The 20,460-nt window shown below is 36.1% G+C and overlaps 1 protein-coding gene across 4 annotated transcripts in view; it reads left to right on the top strand.

Annotated features, from left to right (window-relative positions):
• Positions 1 to 20,460, top strand: part of ANAPC1 (anaphase promoting complex subunit 1) — a 102,130-nt gene that overhangs the window by 29,778 nt on the left and 51,892 nt on the right. For all 4 annotated transcript variants that reach the window (XM_059942432.1, XM_059942431.1, XM_059942433.1 and 1 more), the window contains exons 18-25: positions 9,093 to 9,167; positions 11,189 to 11,457; positions 12,766 to 12,857; positions 13,665 to 13,813; positions 16,546 to 16,624; positions 17,022 to 17,058; positions 17,140 to 17,210; positions 19,129 to 19,307. In XM_059942432.1, the coding sequence (XP_059798415.1) occupies positions 9,093 to 9,167; positions 11,189 to 11,457; positions 12,766 to 12,857; positions 13,665 to 13,813; positions 16,546 to 16,624; positions 17,022 to 17,058; positions 17,140 to 17,210; positions 19,129 to 19,307 (951 nt within the window). The remainder of the gene's footprint in view (positions 1 to 9,092; positions 9,168 to 11,188; positions 11,458 to 12,765; positions 12,858 to 13,664; positions 13,814 to 16,545; positions 16,625 to 17,021; positions 17,059 to 17,139; positions 17,211 to 19,128; positions 19,308 to 20,460) is intronic.

Below are 20,460 nucleotides of genomic sequence, written 5' to 3'. Positions count from 1 at the left end.
GTTGCTTCATTTGCAAATATTTTCTCCCATTCTGAAGGTTGTCTTTTTGTCTTGTTTATGGTTTCCTTTGCTGTGCAAAAGCTTTTAAGTTTCATTAGGTCCCATTTGTTTGTTTTTATTTCCATTTCTCTAGGAGGTGGGTCAAAAAGGATCTTGCTGTGATTTATGTCATGGAGTGTTCTGCCTATGTTTTCCTCTAAGAGTTTTATAGTGTCCGGTCTTACATTTAGGTCTTGAATCCATTTTGAGTTTATTTTTGTGTATGGTGTTAGGGAGTGTTCTAATTTCATTCTTTTACATGCAACTGTCCAGTTTTCCTAGCGCCACATATTGAAGAGGCTGTCTTTTCTCCACTGTATATTCTTGCCTCCTTTATCAAAGATAAGGTGACCACATGTGCGTGGGTTTATCTCTGGGCTTTCTATCCTGTTCCATTGATCTATATTTCTGTTTTTGTGCCAGTACCATACTGTCTTGATTACTGTAGCTTTGTAATATCGTCTGAAGTCAGGGAGCCTGATTACTCCAGCTCTGTTTTTCTTTCTCAAGATTGCTTTGGCTATTCGTGGTCTTTTGTGTTTCCATACAAATTGTGAGATTTTTTGTTCTAGTTCTGTGAAAAATGCCAGTGGTAGTTTGATAGGGATTGCATTGAATCTGTAGATTGCTTTGGGTAGTAGAGTCATTTTCACACTATTGATTCTTCCAATCCAAGAACATGGTATATCTCTCCATCTATTTGTATCATCTTTAATTTCTTTCATCAGTGTCTTATAATTTTCTGCATACAGGTCTTTTGTCTCCTTTGGTAGGTTTATTCCGTGATATTTTATTCTTTTTGTTGCAGTGGTAAATGGGAGTGTTTTCTTAATTTCACTTTCAGATTTTTCATCATTAGTGTATAGGAATGCAAGAGATTTCTGTGCATTAATTTTGTATCCTGCTACTTTACCAAATTCATTGATTAGCTCTAGTAGTTTTCTGGTAGCATCTTTAGGATTCTCTATGTATAGTATCATGTCATCTGCAAACAGTGACAGCTTTACTTCTTCTTTCCAGTTTGGATTCCTTTTTTTTTCCTTCTCTGCTTGCCATGTCTAAAACTTCCAAAACTATGTTGAATAATAGTGGTGAGAGTGGGCAACCTTGTCTTGTTCCTGATCTTAGTGGAAATGGTTTCAGTTTTTCACCATTGAGGATGATGTTGGCTGTGGGTTTGTCAAATATGGCCTTTATTATGTTGAGGTAAGTTCCCTCTATGCCTCCTTTCTGGAGGGATTTTGTTATAAGTGGGTGTTGAATTTTGTCTAAAGCTTTCTCTGCATCTATTGAGATGATCATATGGTTTTTCTCCTTCAATTTGTTAATGTGGTGTATCACATTGATTGATTTGCGTATATTGAAGAATCCTTGCATTCCTGGGATAAAACCCACTTGATCATGGTGTATGATCCTCTTAACGTGCTGCTGGATTCTGTTTGCTAGTATCTTGTTGAGGATTTTTGCATCTATATTCATCAGTGATACTGGCCTGTAGTTTTCTTTCTTTGTAACATCTTTGTCTGGTTTTGGTATCAGTGTGATGGTGGCCTTGTAGAATGAGTTTGGGAGTGTTCCTCCCTCTGTTATATTTTGGAAGAGTTTGAGAAGGATAGGTGTTAGCTCTTCTCTAACTGTTCGATAGAATTCGCCTGTGAAGCCATCTGGTCCTGGGCTTTTGTTTGTTGGAAGATTTTTAATCACAGTTTCAATTTCATTACTTGTGATTGGTCTGTTCATATTTTCTATTTCTTCCTGGTTCAGTCTTGAAAGGTTGTGCATTTCTAAGAATTTGTCCATTTCTTCCAGGTTGTCCATTTTATTGGCATATAGTTGCTTGTAGTAATCGCTCATGATCCTTTGTATTCCTGCAGTGTCAGTAGTTACTTCTCCTTTTTCATTTCTAATTCTATTGATTTGAGTCTTCTCTCTTTTTTTCTAGATGAGTCTGGCTAATGGTTTATCAATTTTATCTTCTCAAAGAACCAGCTTTTAGTTTTATTGATCTTTGCTATTGTTTCCTTCATTCCTTTTTTATTTATTTCTGATCTGATCTTTATGATTTCTTTCCTTCTGCTAACTTTGGGGGTTTTTTTGTTCTTGTTTCTCTAATTGCTTTAGGTGTAAGGTTAGGTTGTTTATTTGAGATGTTTCTTGTTTCTTAAGGTAGGATTGTATTGCTGTAAACCTCCCTCTTAGAACTGCTTTTGCTGCATCCCATAGGTTTTGGGTCATCGTGTGTTCATTGTCATTTGTTTCTAGGTATTTTTTGATTTCCTCTTTGATTTCTTCAGTTACCTCTTGGTCAATAAGTAGTGCATTGTTTAACCTCCATGTGTTTGTATTTTTTACAGATTTTTTCCCTGTAATTGATATCTAGTCTCATAGCATTGTGGTCGGAAAAGATACTTGATACGATTTTAATTTTCTTAAAGATACCAAAGCTTGATTTGTGACCCAAGATATGATCTATCCTGGAGAATGTTCCATGAGCACTTGAGAAGAAAGTGTATTCTGTTGTTTTTGGATGGAATGTCCTATAAATATCAATTAAGTCCATCTTGTTTAATGTATCATTTAAAGCTTTTGTTTCCTTATTTATTTTCATTTTGGATGATCTGTCCATTGGTGAAAGTGGGGTGTTAAAGTCCCCTACTATGATTGTGTTACTGTCATTTCCCCTTTTATGGCTGTTAGCATTGGCCTTATGTATTGAGGTGCTCCTATGTTGGGTGCATAAATATTTACAGTTGTTATATCTTCTTCTTGGATTGATCCCTTGATCATTATGTAGTGTCCTTCTTTGTCTCTTGTATAGTCTTTGTTTTAAAGTCTATTTTGTCTGATATGAGAATTGCTACTCCAGCTTTCTTTTGATTTCCATTTAAATGGAATATCTTTTTCCGTCCCCTAACTTTCAGTCTGTATGTGTCCCTAGGTCTGAAGTGGGTCTGTTGTAGACAGCATATATATGGGTCTTGTTTTTGTATCCATTCAGCCAGTCTGTGTCTTCTGTTTGGAGCATTTAATCCATTTACATTTAAGGTAATTATTGATATGTATGTTCCTATTACCATTTTCTTAATTGTTTTGGGTTTGTTATTGCAGGTCTTTTCCTTCTCTTGTGTTTCCTGCCTAGAGAAGTTCCTTTAGCATTTGTTGCAGAGCTGGTTTGGTGGTGCTGAATTCTCTTAGCTTCTGCTTGTCTGTAAAGGTTTTAATTTCTCCGTCAAATCTGAATGACATCCTTTCTGGGTAAAGTAATCTTGGTTGTAGGTTTTTCCCCTTCATCACTTTAAATATGTCCTGCCACTCCCTTCTTGCTTGCAGAGTTTCTGCTGAACGATCAACTGTTAACCTTATGGGGATTCCCTTGTATGTTATTTGTTGTTTTTCCCTTGCTGCTTTTATTATTTTTTGTTTGTATTTAATTTTTGATAGTTTGATTAATGTATGTCTTGGCACGTTTCTCCTTGGATTTATCCTGTATGGTACTCTCTGTGCTTCCTGGACTTGATTAACTACTTCCTTTCCCATATTAGGGAAGTTTTCAACTATAATCTCTTCAAATATTTTCTCAGTCCCTTTCTTTTTCTCTTCTTATTCTGGGACCCCTGTAATTCTAATGTTGGTGCGTTTAATGTTCTCCCAGAGGTCTCTGAGCCTGTCCTCAATTCTTTTCATTTTTTTTTCTTTATCCTGCTCTGCTGTAGTTATTTCCACTATTTTATCTTCCAGGTCACTTATCCGTTCTTCTGCCTCAGTTATTCTGCTGTTGATACCCTCTAGAGAATTTTTAATTTCATTTATTGTGTTGTTCATCACTGTTTGTTTGCTCTTTAGTTCTTCTAGGTCCTTGTTAAACATTTCTTGTATTTTCTCCATTCTATTTCCAAGATTTTGGATCATCTTTACTATCATTATTCTGAATTCTTTTTCAGGTAGACTGCCTATTTCCTCTTCATTTGTTACGTCTGGTGGGTTTTTACCTTGCTCCTTCATCTGCTGTGTGTTTCTCTGTCTTCTCATTTTGGTTAACTTACTGTGTTTGGGGTCTCCTTTCCAGAGGCTGCAGGTTCGTAGTTCCCGTTGTTTTTGGTGTCTGCCCCCAGTGGCTACGGTTGGTTCAGTGGGTTGTGTAGGCTTCCTGGTGGAGGGGAGTAGTGCCTGTGTTCTGGTGGATGAGGCTGGATCTTGTCTTTCTGATGGGCAGGTCCATGTCTGGTGGTGTGTTTCGGGGTGTCTGTGACCTTATTATGATTTTAGGCAGCCTCTCTGCTAATGGGTGGGTTTGTGTTCCTGTCTTGCTAGCTGTTTGGCATAGGGTGTACAGCATTGTAGCTTGCTGGTCGTTGAGTGAAGCTGGGTCTTGGCATTGAGATGGAGATCTCTGGGAGATTTTCGCCGTTTGATATTACATGGAGCTGGGAGGTCTTTTGTGGGCCAACGTCCTGAACTTGGCTCTCCCACTTCAGAGGCACAGCCCTGATGCCTGGCTGGAGCACCAAGAGCCTGTCATCCACATGGCTCAGAATAAAAGGGAGAAAAAGAAGAAAGAAAGAAAGAAAGAAGAAGATAAAATAAAATAAAATAATTAAAATAAAAAATAAAAAATAATTATTAAAAAATTTTTTTAAATGTAATAAAAAATAAAGAAAGGAAGAAAGAAGAGAGCAACCAAACCAAAAAACAAATCCACCAATGATGTTTGCATAATTGGTTGTGCAGAATTCAGAGTATACAACATACCAGTTTACTAATGGGCATACCTCATTCAACAAAATGGAATAATGCTAAGGCTTATTGTATCTATACATTTTAAGTCAAATATCATTACTATTTAATAACATTTTACTAGTAATTAGAATTATTGCATTTTCATAATATGGTAAAGCACTTTGGCTATTATTTCTCATTTCATCTTTGTAAAATGGCTATAAGTTATGCTCGGATTAGTAGTAATAGTCTTGATTTTATTGATGAAGAAACTGAATTACGAAGAAATCACAGACTAGAGATTTGCTCAAAACTGGGCCTGCATTGTATCTTCTGACTCATGACAATGTTCTTTTCTGAAGCTCAGACTGTCTTTTCACACACAATTGCTTGGTCTGTGAGGAGGAAGGTTTGGTTTGAAGGAGGTTTAAAGTGCTTTAGCCTAAGTATCTAGTCTGCTAATGATACAAAGCTGCATTCCTCATCTCCCTCCCTAGAAACTTTCTTCCAGGCCCTTAATAGGTTATTTATAAAATCAGGGTAGCGTCTTCAGTATTGGTGATTTCCTTTTGCCTCTGGAGATCACTCCCAGGGCAACCTTGCCTGGGTCACTCTGAAGAAATCACTGTAGAACACACTTACCTTTCTCCAGGTAACTCGGCTGTACTTGTCTATACATTTTAGTTTCCTACCAGCAAATCCATTAAAAAAAATCATTTGTTTTTCTTTATTATGAAAGTATACATGCTTACTGAGGAGAATTTGGAAAATGGAGGAATTAAGAGGAAAATAATACTACTCAGAGACAACCACTCTAAACATTTTGCTGTTGCTTTATAGATAAATATGATATCAATGAAAATTTCCCATATCATTAAAAATTCTTCAAAAAACCTCCTTCATTTTATAGGCTACCATGTGGTTTTATCGTGATTAATAGCTAATAACTGAACATTGTTGAACCAGTTTTTTTCTTATGAGTAATTTGCAAACATTCTTTTATACGTAAATCTGTACATCTCTAGTCATTTCCCAAGAATTGAACCCTAAAAGAGGGATTACTAGGTCAAGTAATGTTCAAAAAGGGTTGTGCAGTCAACATTTTCACCAGCATCATTTAAAGGTGCCCATTTCACCACATTGATTATTTGAGTGGGGTGAACCTTTGCCAACTCAGAACTATTATGTCATTTCTGTGTAAGTAAATGGGAATGACTTTAAAATTCTCATTGGTCATTTATAGTTTTTATTTTTTGACTTGCATTTCATGGCTTACCTGTTTCATTCTCCTCTCCACCTAGCAGCAAAAGTAATCCTGTCCAATAAAATCAGATCAAGCCACTCCTCTGCTCAGAACCCTCCAGTGCCTTCCCATCCTACTCAGTAAAAGCCAAAGGCCTGCAAGACACCACGTGACCCAGCTTCTCTTACGTCTGGTTTTACTGCTTACTCATCCCTGCCTTGCTCACATTGTCCCCACCACACTGGTTTCCATTGTTTCCCCTGAACACACCAAGCATGTTCCTGCCTCAGGGTCTTTGCACTTGCTGTTACCCCTGGAGAAAATGACTTCCCTCAGACAAGACAAGCTGAGGCCTTTTCCAGATGTCACCTCAGTGCAACCTGCCCTGTCCATTCTGTGTAGAATTGTACCTACGCTCCATGCCCCCCTTATTATCCCCTTTACCTTTTTTTTCTCTTAGCACTAATTAAATGTAATATGCTGTATATTTTATTTATTTTGTTTGTGTGTCTCTTCTCCTCCCACAGGAAGGTAAATTCTGTGTGGGCAGGGATTTTTGTTTGGTTTTGTTCACTACTCTATCTCTAGGACCTACAGTAGTGCCTGGCATAGATGGGTGCTTAGTGAACATTTGTTGAATGAATGCCCTTTTCCACCTGAATGAAGTATTATTTTTAACATTTTGTGTCTGTTGCATCATATGAAAGAATCGCCCTCTGCAATTTCCTTGGGAAAAATTTTCCTGGGAAAATAGGGACAATTTTCTTATTCCAAACAATTGCATGAATGCTACTACATTCCAGATTTTTCCATTTTTTATTAAATATGAAAAAATTGTGCATTATAGAAACCAAGGATTTCTACAATATGAATAAGTCCATCCACTTCAGCTTCTTGTAGTTTTTGTATGTTACTGTCCTGTGGAACTTGTTGAGGAATACAGATCACTGGGCCCCATTCTCTAGCAGAGAGCCAGTGCCCCCTCGTGTTTCCACGTTGTGGTTAGGACTGAGCACCCACAGTTTTTTTCTTTTGTAAAGAGGAACATGATTCTTTGATTTACTTATTGCATGATAGCCCTAAAGGAAGGAACGAGGAAATCAGCTCTGACGTTTATTTGTAGGACTGCATAGTTAAACCCTGCTGTCTTTTGTCCTCACTGTCAAAGCTCAGGATGAAATGGTCCTCAGTGGCAAATGGTTTTTATTTTGCTTTGTCCAGATATATCTCTTTTTTATTTTCATTTAAGTGATAGGGTGGAGGGTAGAGTACCGAATTTCTGCCAATGACTAGCTCTGTGATTTTGGCATTTCTTTGGGCCTTCCTTAATTTACTAATTAGTTAAATGAGAGGACTGGGCCAGATGTTTCTTTCTGGTTCTTACATTCTGTGAGTGGTTGCATCTAGGGTTAACTGTTCTGTCCTTTGGGATACTCATATTTTCATTAGATAGATATTGAGTCCCTGATGTAGGCCAGGCATGAAGCCAGGCTTTTCAGATACGCATTAGGGAAGACAGATAGTTCCTCTCATGGAATTGACTGTCCTAGGGGAAGGCAGATAAATGAATATTTTATATCCAGGTTATGATAGATCAAGGTCAGGGATCCACAGAATTATATAACAGGATTGGCTAACCTGTGACATATTAAAATAATGAAAATAAGACAGAGCCATATATGTCACAAAGAGGTATCTGTATCAGACAATCTCCACTGTCCTTTCCCATAACTCCAGGTCTTAATGAATCTGATAACCATAGCTGGGACATTCTTTCTGACTGTGGGACTTAGAGTATGTGTGTGTGTGTGCGTGTGCACACACGTACGCTATATTTGGTTGAAGTTTTAGGTAAGATAGCTATCATTTCATCTGTTGCTTTGATTTTGCTCTTGTTATTTTTGTTTTTTGATAATATTGTGTGTAAGTTGGGCTGTGTTTTATTTAAATGCTTCACAAGAAAACCTGTTCTCTTGATCAGTTTTAAAAATTACTTTATTCAGTTTAAAAAAGTACTTTATGCGGTTTTATATTTAAACATTCAGTTTTAAAAATTATTGCTATCTATGTTTAGTTTTTATATAGAAATCAACTTTCAGATGAATGAGATTAATTGATAAATATGTAAGTTTTTATAGCGTAGGAAAATAGCTATTGCTATTTATAGGGTTATGGTTGATTAGTTGGTAGTTCAGTGTCTGTGTAAAGTAGCAGGTGGCAAAGGTTATGCCAGAGGGAATTGAATAAGACTGAACTTTTAGAAAATTGCTTTTATGTAACTGCATTAGGATAGGCTAACTATTATAACAGAAAGCTCTCAAAAGATATAATGGCTCACACACAATAAAAATGTGTATCTTGTTCATATAACAGTATTTAGCAGGTTATTAGGGACCCAGGCTGATGGAGCATCTGTCTTCTTCAATGTGAGGCTTCAAAGGTAGCCTTAGAGTTGACGCTAGATACAAGGGAAAGAGCCTAGGGGAGCATGAATGGGAGGTTTTCATGAACTGGGCCTGGCAGTGGTGACATCTACTTTCATTCATAATCACACTGTCAGAGGGCCACACCTGACTGTGAGTGGGCAGGGGTACGTAGCCTGGCTGTGGGTCCAGGAGAAAGAGGAGAACACAGATTTTGGAGAGTAGCTACCCCTCTCTGCCATAGAATTGTTAGACTGTCACTGTAGACAGACTCTAAATAAATGTCTGCTAAGTTCTGACATTTGGCTAACACTGGGTTGATTCTTTGAGACTTGGCGTGTTTTGGGTATAGCTAATGGTCCTTGTTCTTTCTACCAGTGGAGTGAAGATCTGTGTCATCAGAGAAGTAGGGGAGGAAAGGAAGCTACCGTTGCAGTACCTGTGAGCCCAGGCACTGGACTAGGTGCTTTACATAGATGATTTCATTTAATCTTCACAATGACCCTAGAAGAAAGGTTTTCATACCATGTTTTTCCAGATGAGAAAATGAGTTTTGGTGATATTCCTCAGTTTCCATAATTGGTAGAACTGATTTCAGAATCATTTAAGTTGATCAGTTGTCAGTGATAAATTTACATGATTTTGTCTTCTCTTTTGGGTTTATCTTCCAGTTTGACTTTGAAGGATCACTTTCCCCAGTCATTGCACCCAAAAAAGCAAGACCTTCTGAGACGGGATCTGATGATGTAAGCATTGTTTTTTCTTGCTAATAAAAATTAATCTGTGAGTATTATACTGGTCCCCCACATTTGTAGTGTTCCTGTTGATTTGCGTGTATTTCTAACACCTTTTACTTATTTTAATACTGAATGACAGCTATTTTGAAGGGCAAGACCTGTTACATTTTCTGTGGCTATTTATTCACTTTTGTCTTTAATGATCATCTAAAAATTACTAAACATACATAATGCTGTGTGATTTAAATTTGGGTTTATAGATGTTTTACTGCCAATTGATCACCTAAAGTGACAGCATTTGCCTTTTCAGGCAGTGTTTCTTTAATTTAGGTTTTCAAACGTATCAGATTCCATGGGTGTATTCTTGTTGTTTCAAAACATTCTTTTAAAACTGAGGTTTAATTTACATAAATGAAATGCTCAGATCTTAAATATGCAGTTTGATCAATTTTGACAACTGCACACTCGTGTAACCCACACTCCTCTGAAGAACAAAACATTTCCATCATTCCATAAAGCTCTCTTGTGCCATTTTAAATCATTTTTTTCTTCTCAAAGCGTCCACTGATTTGAATTCTGTCATATGTTAGCTTTGCCAGCTCTAGAACTTCATATAAATGAAGGAATATAGTATGTAATCTTTGGCGTAAGGTTTCTTTCATTCAGCATAATGCTTTTGAGATTCATCCATGTTGTTGCAGATATCAGTAGTTTGTGCCTTTTTATTGGTGGGTAGTATGAATATACCATAGTTTGTTTATTCATTCTTCCGCTGATGGATATCTAGCCCATTTCCGTTATTTGACTGTTACGTGTAAAGCTGCTGCCAGCGTTCAGTAATAAGTCTTTGTGGACACATATTTTCATTTCTCTTGGCTAAATACCTAGCAGTGAACTTGTTGGGTCATTGCTGGTTCTCAGACTGGTTATACCATGTTAACACTGACGAGTAATATATGAGTTGGCCAGTATTTGCTGTTAGTCTTTTTCCTTTTAACCATTTGGATGTGTGGAAAGCAGTTTCTCTAAGAGGTTTTAATTTGCCTTTCCCTAATGACTAATGATGTTAGACACTGTTTCATATGCTTATTAGCTACTTACATATGTTTGTGTGAAGTTTCTGTTCAGGTGTTTTACGTATTTTTAAATTGGATTTAAAAAAATATTTATTAAGCTGTAGAAGTTCTTTATATATTTTAGATATGACATTCTTTGTCATATGTGTATTTTTGGAATATTTTCTCCCAGTATGTGGCTTAACAGTGTCTTTTGGTGAGCAGAATTTTTTATTTTGGTTGTCTAACTTATAAATTTTTTACTTTTATGGTTGGTTCTATATCTGTTCCAAGAGTTTTTAAGTTAGAATAACACACTGTATTAAGCCTGACAAAAGCACCAGTAAATTCCAAGTTGTGACAAAACCATAGACCACATTGTCTCAACACAATACAATAAATCACAAGTAGAAACTAAAACACACTTAATACTTGTAAAGTGTAGCACAGTTTGAATATAAAATTCAGTTGACTATTAGGCACATTACTAGCGTCGTCATCTTATAAACATTGAAAGATACATATACCAGCTGGTTACAAGTAGACGTCTCCTCTTACTAAAACCCAAATCAATGTAGTGGTCCTTATACCTGCCTGTCTACACTTCCCACCTTTCCTTCTTTACTTTTGGCTCATAAGACATTGCCTAAGATAATCTTAAATTTTTCTCTCTCAATCTCTACCTAGGTAGTAGGATTTTTCTTCCAAAGTCTCTTCCCTAAAAGGGTGTGACTACATTTTTTCAAGTGGTTTTTAAAGGTGGCTTGTCTTAATATTTACTGCTGGCACCTGGAAACTGCTTCACTATTTTAAGTGTTGGTTCTAATTTTTCAGCATTGTGATTTTTCATATTATTAACAACTTAATGTGAAAATGGAACTTGAATTGTTTTAAGTGAATTTGATTTTCTTTTTTAATAATGACATTACAAGGAGGGATTATTTAAAAAGTTAATATCCTTTTTATTCTTCTCAGGACTGGGAATATTTACTAAATTCAGACTACCACCAGAATGTTGAGTCTCATCTTTTGAATAGATCTTTATGTTTGAGTCCTTTGGAAGTTTCACAGATGAAGGATGAGGATTTGTCACAGAATCTCAGTTTGGACTCTTCTACACTTCTTTTCACTCACATACCTGCAATTTTTTTTGTTCTTCACCTGGTCTATGAGGAGCTTAAGTTGAACACTCTAATGGGAGAAGGAATTCGTTCACTTGTTGAACTTCTCGTTCAGTTGGCAAGGTAAATGTTGTTTGTAGATTAGAAACTTCAAGAGGTCGTTAGCTGACTTGATCTTAGCCATGAATATCATATAGGAAGCTTGTGAATAAATTTCTGAAATCTACCGTCTCAACAAACCACAGCATTTTCTATAAACCACAGAATTGTTTGGAGGTATCCACTATGTAAGGGCCTGTGGGTCATGCTGGGGTTGCTGGTCTTTGTCCTAAGATGAGGGGGAAGACACCAGAGTGTGTTACACGGTGAGGATGACCTGCTCAGCTTTCATTTTGACACGATGACTGTGGTGAAAGGTCTGTAATGACACCTGCTGTTTTCGTAGTAATGCCTATGTTCAGATAGTGTTTACAGCGAACAAAATCGTAATTTACATGTAGGAATTGTCAAAGTAGGTATTACAATCCCTGTTTCAGCGATGAGGAAACTTGCTCAAGTTTGTTTCTAAGAACAGGTGTCGTCTGCTAGTTGTGGGCTGTCTTTGCTGTTCTTTTGTTGTCTCAGTCTGTGGTCTTCCCCGTCTTTCAGGCTCTCGTAGTGGATCCATAATAAGATTGTTCTGATAATATTTTTAAAAGCCTTTCTAGCACCTTGTGTTTGGCACTGAACTGGGAAGGTCATACTTAGGTGTTATTTGAGCCTTTGTGACCCTTGGTGATAAAGAAAGTTAACTTTGAATCAAAATGCCAACCTCTGCCTTAAGGTTGTAGTATGTTTTCTAATTTCTGTTATCTTCCTTGAGATACTGAAATTCTTTTCTGAGACATGGCAGTTTTAATTGATGGTCAGTTTCTCTTAATGACAAATCATTACTATGATGAAAATACTTTTGTAATGAAATGATTTTCAAACCCTAATCATGGCTCTCTGAAACAGGTAACATTTGTAAAATGTTTTACATTTTGTAAAGTATTTCTCACACATATTATCTTATTTAATCTTAAAAACTTGAGAGTGAGTTAACTGGTGTTTCTCCATTTTCTAGAAGAAAAAATACTGAGATTCATAGAGTTGACTTGCTGACGATCACACAGCTAATAAATTAAAACAGGAGAAAATGGACCACAGTGTTTTCACAGTAGTTTTATCCACAAAATTGATCTAGCAAAAGGAGTTTGGGTTCCATTTGTCATTCTGGGCACTTTAAAGTCCAGAAATAGAATACAGAGGCTCTAGATCTGGTTGTCTTCTTTCTCATAAGTAAATTTTTTTAATTGAAAAGTTCAACTGATGAGTCCTTCTAACTCTTGGGAGGAAAATGCTATAATACCTTCCTTGTTATTTCTTTTTTATATGTTCTTATTGTTTTAGGGACTTAAAATTGGAGGCTTATGTAGATCATTACTATAGAGATTACCCAACACTTGTCAGAACTACTGGACAAGTGTGTACAATTGATCAAGGTAAGTGTGCTGTTCAAGGTTTTCTGAACAATGTAGTGACATTTGCTTGTATTTTTCTTGGTGAATAGCAGAGGATATATTTCTTACCATTAGCCTCTAAATCAGGGGCAGTGTCTTTCCACTAGGCAGATTTTAGTTTGTAGTGTTTGATCTCTGACTTGTAGTAAGCCATAATTTCTTCAGTGTAGGGGGAAAATGTTACTCGTCCCTAAGTTTCTGCCCTGCAAAAGCTTCGAGCTTCCGGTGCCAAGGGTGCTTTGCTGCCCTGCGCTGCCCAATTAGTAGCCACCTGCCATGTGCTATTTAAGTTAATTATGTTACAAATGCAGTTCCTCAGTTGCACCGGCCACGTTTCAAGTGCTCAGTAGCCACATGGGGCTAGTGGTTGCCATATTGGACAGTACAGATACAGAACATTTCCATAACCACCGTACTGTCTTAGACCCTGAGTTAAAGCGACTCAGGATTGGGGCCCAGTTGTTAAAACAGAGCACAATCCTGGGTGTCTTGTCTGTTTTCTCATCTTTAGGGTTAGGGCAGAAATTTTTGGTTAGATTCTTTATATGCCTTGAACACAAGGATTTTCTACATTTCCTTCCAAGATTGGATAAAATATTAGTCAATTAAATTCCACATATTATAATATGGTCAGTTACTTACTGTGGCAGAAAACATGAAGCATTTTGGAGACTATGGAAAAAGGTTATTCTGATTGTTTTCAAATGATAGGTATTGTTGATTATTTTTCCTTTAGAATAAAATAGTATTGTATTAATGTATCTTTATAAAATTTATCTGATTTTAAAGGACAAACAGGATTTATGCATCATCCATCATTTTTTACTTCTGAGCCACCAAGTATTTATCAGTGGGTGAGTTCTTGTCTGAAGGGTGAAGGAATGCCACCCTATCCTTACCTCCCCGTCATCTGTGAAAGAAGCAGACTTGTAGTCTTGGTATGTATTCAAAGTGTTGCTGAACTTGTTTGTTTTTTTTCTTTTTCTCTTTGAGTATAATTTTTTAAATTATCATACAGTTAAATTAACTTTTTTTTTTCATTTTGTGTATAGCTCTGAGGATTTCAACAAATGTAGAGTTCATGTAATCACCACCATAATTAGGATTCAGAACAGTTCCATCACCCCCCTCAGAAAATTCCCTCATGCTTTTGAGATTCATCCAAGTGTTGCTGTATCAGCAGTTCGTTGCACTTAATTGCTGAGTGCCAGCTATACATTGTGTGGATATATCACATTGGTTTATCCATTCATCCATTGAAGATATTTGGGTTGACTCTAGTTGTTAGCAATTATGAATACAATTGCTGTAAACATTCATGTCCAGGTTTTTTGTATGAACAAAAGTTTTCATTTCTCTAGGGTAGGTACCCAGAGGTGTGATTGATGGCCATATAGTAGGTATATATTTAAGATTAATATATTTATATTTAGGAAACTGTAAACTGTTTTTCAGAGTATATGTACCATTTTACATTTCCACCATCAATGTGTGAGAGTTCTAATTTCCCTGTATCCTGCTCAGTGTTTGGTATTGTCATGATTTGTAATTTTTGTCATTCTGATAGATGTGTAGTGATATCTCATTGTGGTTTTAATTTGCATTTTCTTAATGGCTAGTGATATTTTGAGTATTCCTAGATATGAGGTTTTGTCAGATATATGGATTTCAAGTATTCTCTCCTGTAGTTTGTCATGTTCCGTTGTTCTCTTAATGTTTCCTTTGTGAAGCAAAAATGTTTAATTTTGATGAAGCCAGTTTATCCAGTTTTTTCTTTTATGGATCGTGCTTTTGGTGTCATGTCTATAAATTCATTGTTTAGGTCACAAGGATTTTCTCCAGTTTTCTTCTAGAAGTTTTACAGTTTTATGTTTTACATTTAGATCTATGATCCATTTTGTTAATTTTTATAAGATGTGAGGTTTACGTTGAGATTTTTATTCCATTTGGATGGTCAGTTCTTTTAACAGCATTTGTTGAAAGCACTATTCTTTCTCTTTTGCACTTTTGTTACAAATCAGTTGACCACATTCTTGTGGGTCTGTTTCTAGACTTTTTATTCTGGTCCATTGATCTATGTTGTGGTCTACACACTCTTGATTACTGTAGCTTTATAGTAAGTCTTAAAATTGGTTAGTATGACTTTTCCTTCCATTACTTTTCTTTTTCAAAATTGTTTTAGCTATTTAAATTCCTTTGCCTTTTCATTTAAACTTTATAATCAGCTTGTCCATAGCTACAAAAAATCCTACTTGAATTTTTAAAAATAAAATAATTTTTATTTTTAAAAATTAATTCATTTTGTTAATACATAGTTAATCCAAGATCAGACCTTCAAATAGAACCAGAGGGTGTTGGCAAAGGTGAGTTCCTTCACAGTCCTTTCTCTTGGTCCCCCTACTGGAGTAGCCTGCCTACAGGTCTTTTGTGGACCTTTCTGGAGATGGAGTCTTCCCAGCCTTAGAGGAGAACCAGATCTTTTGTCTCCTCTCCCAAATGTCACTGGAGTATATGAATGTCCTTGCTCCCCACCCATCTTTTCCTTTACTCTGCATTCTGTTTTGCTTCATGTTGAGAAAGGCTTCAGAACCCCCTGTGGCTCTGAAATTGATACGCAGAATGGTAATTCTGCTTTTTTTTAAAAAAATGCTGATAAAATATACATAATATTTATTATTTTAACTATTTTTAAGTGTACAATTCAGTGGCGTTAAATACATTCACAGTGTATTAAGAGCAGCTTAATTCCAGAACTTTTTCATTCCTTGCTGCTTGTGTGGAAACATTCAGGTGAAATCACCAAATATATTGGTCCTGTCCAACTCTGCTGAAATGGGTTAGACTCAGTGTTATATCTACCCAAAAAGGAGTTAGAGAAATATGGATAAGCCAGAGTTGTTCAGCCTCCAACTTAAATAACAGTAGTCAATTTGTAGATATTCATATTATATCTTTGTTAGATATGATGTCAGCTAGCTTTAGGAATATATCATTTGCAGTGCTTGTATTGGTTTAGAATGTAGGACTTGAAGATCCTCCAGCATTGTGCTGAAATTTTAATAAGATCATGCTGCTACTTTGTTTCAGAAAAAAAAAAAAAAAGCTGCAGGGTAGATCTTAGTGGTAGTAGCAAGTATTCAAACGAGAACTTTGAAGGCTGAAGCAAAGAAGAGTTAGGCCTAGAGGGTTAGAGAGTTAGGGTGTACCTCACCAAAAATGACCCAAATGTCAATCAGTGTATAAGTAGATAAACAAAGGTTGGTGAATCTGTATGATGGAATACTCGTCAGCAGTAAAAAGAAACAAACTACTGATACATGCAGTAACGTGGATGAATCTCAAAAGAGTGCTGAGTTAAAGAAGTAGGGCAAAGACTACATGTTCTATGACTCCATTTGCATGACATTGTAGAGTAGGCAGAATTTAGGGAGAGAAAAAAGATGCGTTGTTTCCACTGCTCGGTGTAGGGGAGGGAGTGGATTGACTCCAAGGGGCACCAGGGAACTTTTTGGTGTGATGCAGGCATTCTGTATCATGACTGTGGTAGTGGTTATACGATTGTATAACATTTGTCAAAACACAGAGCTGTACATTTCAAGTGGGTGAATTTTCCTATATGTAATTATGCCCCGATAGTTTAAAAAATAATGTTAACTTTCTCCTTATGCAGAGTATTGCACTCTACATACTTGGTGATGAAAGTTCTGTTTCTGATGAATCCTCACAGTATTTATCCAGAATAAGTATAGGTAAGTCAGTCTAATGTTAAGCTTCCCCAAACAAATTTTTATAGATGTTGATATCAGAGTTGAAATAAAAAAAATTAAAAATCTTCTAAGTGTACTTTAGAGGCCATGTCTTGCTTCATTTTAGAGGTGACATAATTGCACCGTTTTAGTCTGGAGTCCACATCTGGCTTTTAGAGACCAAGTTTGCTTAAAATCTAACAAATTTTACATTTTCAGTGTGCCTAAAAAGGACTGTTTTAGCCCCAGGGAAATGATTATACTTTCCAGCCTGCCAGAGTACTGCTTATTATTTTTTAGCAGTTGTTTATTAATGAATTTTTATTTGCAAATGTTTTCTACATGTTATGTGTTTTCTTTACCAGGATAACTATCAAAATAAAGTTTCGTTTTGTTTTAGCCCCACAGAAGTCACAAGCAGAACAAGAGGAGAACAGGTGACTTTTATTCAGATTGTGCTTTTACACAGTCTGTTTAATAACTTCATGTTTAATAACTTCATGTTTGTTCTTTTATAGGTTTAGTTTCAGGCATTCTACATCAGTTTCTAGTCTAGCTGAGAGATTAGTCGTCTGGATGACTAATGTAGGTAAGGTGGTCTTTGTTACTTTTCACGTGTCTTTGAAATCCTTTCCCTGGACTCTCCTTCCTAAGTAGGCCCGGCGTCCTCAGAGCTCACTAGAGCTGGAAGGCGTGAGAAGGGAGGGCCTCTCGCTCTACAGAAGGATCCCACAGGATCGAGATCATGGCCCGTCAAGCCACCCTTCCTTTCCCTGACAGTCTCACAGCTTCCCTATACTAATATCTGGGCTATCAGAAATGAGTATTTCTGGCAAATCTAAAAGTAATGTGTAAATATTTCAGGGTATGCTTTTGAATGATACAGGCCAGGGATTTTATGCACCAAGAGGCAGATTCACCTGGGACAAGGGAAAGGAAGGAAAAGAGTTTATTCTCTCTTCCTAAGCCTGTGCCTTTAGGTTTTAAGCTGAGTAAAATACTAAAATTTCCTATAAAAATGAACTAAAATTTTTTAAAAAATTACTGATATGAAAATGTAAAAAATGAGAATGTTATAGAGTAGTATGTTAGAAAGTAATGCTTTAATGAATATTACAGGATGTTTCTGAATTCTTATTTAAAGAATGTTCTAAATGACTTAGTTTTCCACTGTTCTTTTTTGCATGCTTCCTTGACAATTCCAATAATTGTCATATAGTATTACAGATGAGATACTTATGCTGAAAAATATGAGTTCTATTCATTTGTATATTACATAGTATTTAATAAAAGTGTTATTCTCAAATAAGGTAACATTTTTACCTCAATAATTAATCAACTTTCTATATTAATAAATAATGTATAATATTATAAAATTTAGAAAATTATTACAGAAGAAATTAATTAACCTGAGGATTTGAAGTTTTTTTTAAATGAAATACGGTATACATACGAGAGTGTATAAAATGTATTTAGAGAATAATAATAAAATGAACGTTGATGTCCTGGTGACCCACCATTAGAAATAAAACGTGGCCAGTGTGGTAGAAAGCCCTGTGGCTCTGCTCCTGCATGACATCCTTTTTTCATACACCCATCGCTAGAGGTAAAGTACCTGTACAGTACCCTGCCTAAATTTTGTATTACCTTCTATCAATTTTTTTTGAGTTTTATCACTTCATATATCGCTTAGTGTTGTATGTTTTTTAACTTTATGTAAATAGATATAAATATAAACATGTTTTTTTACTATCTTATTTTCTTCACTCAATATTATTATTTAAAGATTCATCCATGTTGACTCATGTAGCAGAAGATCATTCATTTTCACTGCTGTATGATCTACTGCTTGACTATATCACAACTTATTTATCCATTCTATTGATGGTAGCAATTGGGCTCTTTCCTCCCTTCCCTTTTTTGCCATAATGAAACATTACTAATGAATATTTTAATGCTTATGTCCTGGTGCCATGTGCACAACTTTCTGTATGTCTGTTGATGGGGGTGGACCTAACTCTACAGGCTGAATGTTTTCCAAAGTGGTTGGACCCGTATACACCACCACTGGCTGTGGAAGAGAATTACTGTTGCTCTACATGGTTACCAACGCTTGGTATCGATTGACTTTAATATGTGTCTGTCAAATGAGTGTGAAATTTTATTTTCTAGTGGTTTTCATTTGCATTTCCCTGATCACTCATTGGGTAGAGCATCTTTTCATATGTTTATCGACCATTTGTGTTTCCTCTCAGGGAAATGTCTTTTTGTCCTTTGTGTTTTTCCTATTGGATTGTTTGTCTTTTTCTTAAAGTTTTTAGGAATTTTTTGTTTAAAACAAAACTTTTATACTAATCCCTGAGGTCAAGACACTGGTCTGGTAGTAAGATGAATAAAATCAGTTTCTTGCTTATTTGTTAGGATAGAGTTTACTAACTTCACTCAGAGAATAATTGGGACAGTGGTAAGTCTAAGTGAAAAATTTTCTCCCTCGCTTTCACCACAAGGTTTCGCTTTAAGAGACTTGGAAACTCTTCCCTTTGGAGTTGCTCTTCCCATCAGAGATGCGATTTATCACTGTCGGGAGCAGCCCGCTTCAGACTGGCCAGAAGCTGTTTGCCTCTTGATTGGGCGTCAGGATCTTTCCAAGCAGGCCTGTGAAGGAAACTTGCCCAAAGGGAAATCTGTGAGTATCAGTATGGAAAGTCCATATTCAGATTTAGCCTCAATAAAATCAGAGTAGAAATGTTCTCCATTTTCCTTGAAGTCTTTTTGCAAGTGTATATATCAGATTATCTTTTATATTAGATGCTAGATACGGTTTAAAATTGGACAAATCTTATTAATTGTAAATCGAACATGGGAACAGATTTTGTGAGTGCTCTGTTTTGCCTGGACCTTTCTGTGCCTTGAGTCGGGACAAGTGCCGAGTCAGTAGAGCCACTACCATGACTGATTCCCTACTTGTCCCATGTTAGTAATTAACTACTTTGTAATTATTATGTGGAAATAGGGAGAGCACATAATGTCCTGAATTTGAATAAATTATAACTATTTTCTCCTTCATACCTTTTTGATGTGTTACATTTCTTAAATTTAACCTTTTACATAGGTGTAAATATATCTTTAATCACATAAAACTGAAGCCCCGGGAAAAAGATTTTTTTGCAGGGGGGCACTAAAGTTGTTTAGAAGCTGTCTTAATGTTATCCCTCCTCAAACAGTGCCCTCCATCAATGTTCAAATCTGTTTTTTTAAGAATGGGTTCTAAGACCCTACAAATAGAAAGTGAAATATATCGTTATCCTCCTTTTTTAAAAAAATCAGCCTCTTTTAAAACTTAAAAATGGAACTTTTAAAACTTCTTCTAGAACTCCAGTTAACTTAAAAAAAAAAAATGGTAGCACTGCATTTACTCTAAGGATCAAGGAGGATTCAGGGATGGTTATTCCACCCCTGGTGACTTTGGTCCTTTATGTCTCTGAGAAAACAGTGCAGATTTGGCTCATCTCTTATTAACCTTTGAACCAACACATAATAATCAATACACTGTAACTGTTCATAATCCACATTAGATCTTAGGCTATTAACGCTTCTTCAGGGACTGTTACCAAAATTTATTCCCAACATCAGAGTTTTATAATGAATCTGTGACAGAAGCAGTTTCCATGGGGGATCCCATCTCCAGCAGGGTTGTACCAGCACATCTGTCTTTTAATCTGCACTGAAATAACAACTCTTAGTTGAATTAGCATTTGTCTTGTTTTAAACAGAAAACCAAATTTTTTTTGCTAATAATATGGTTATCTTTACCTTGACCAAGATAAGTCTTTAGCATT

This window comes from Balaenoptera ricei, chromosome 13, assembly GCF_028023285.1.
Source record: "Balaenoptera ricei isolate mBalRic1 chromosome 13, mBalRic1.hap2, whole genome shotgun sequence".
In the NCBI taxonomy this organism is placed as follows: Eukaryota; Metazoa; Chordata; class Mammalia; order Artiodactyla; family Balaenopteridae; genus Balaenoptera; species Balaenoptera ricei.
Note: the sequence above shows the minus strand (reverse complement) of the source record. Positions and strands in the feature narration are given on the sequence as shown.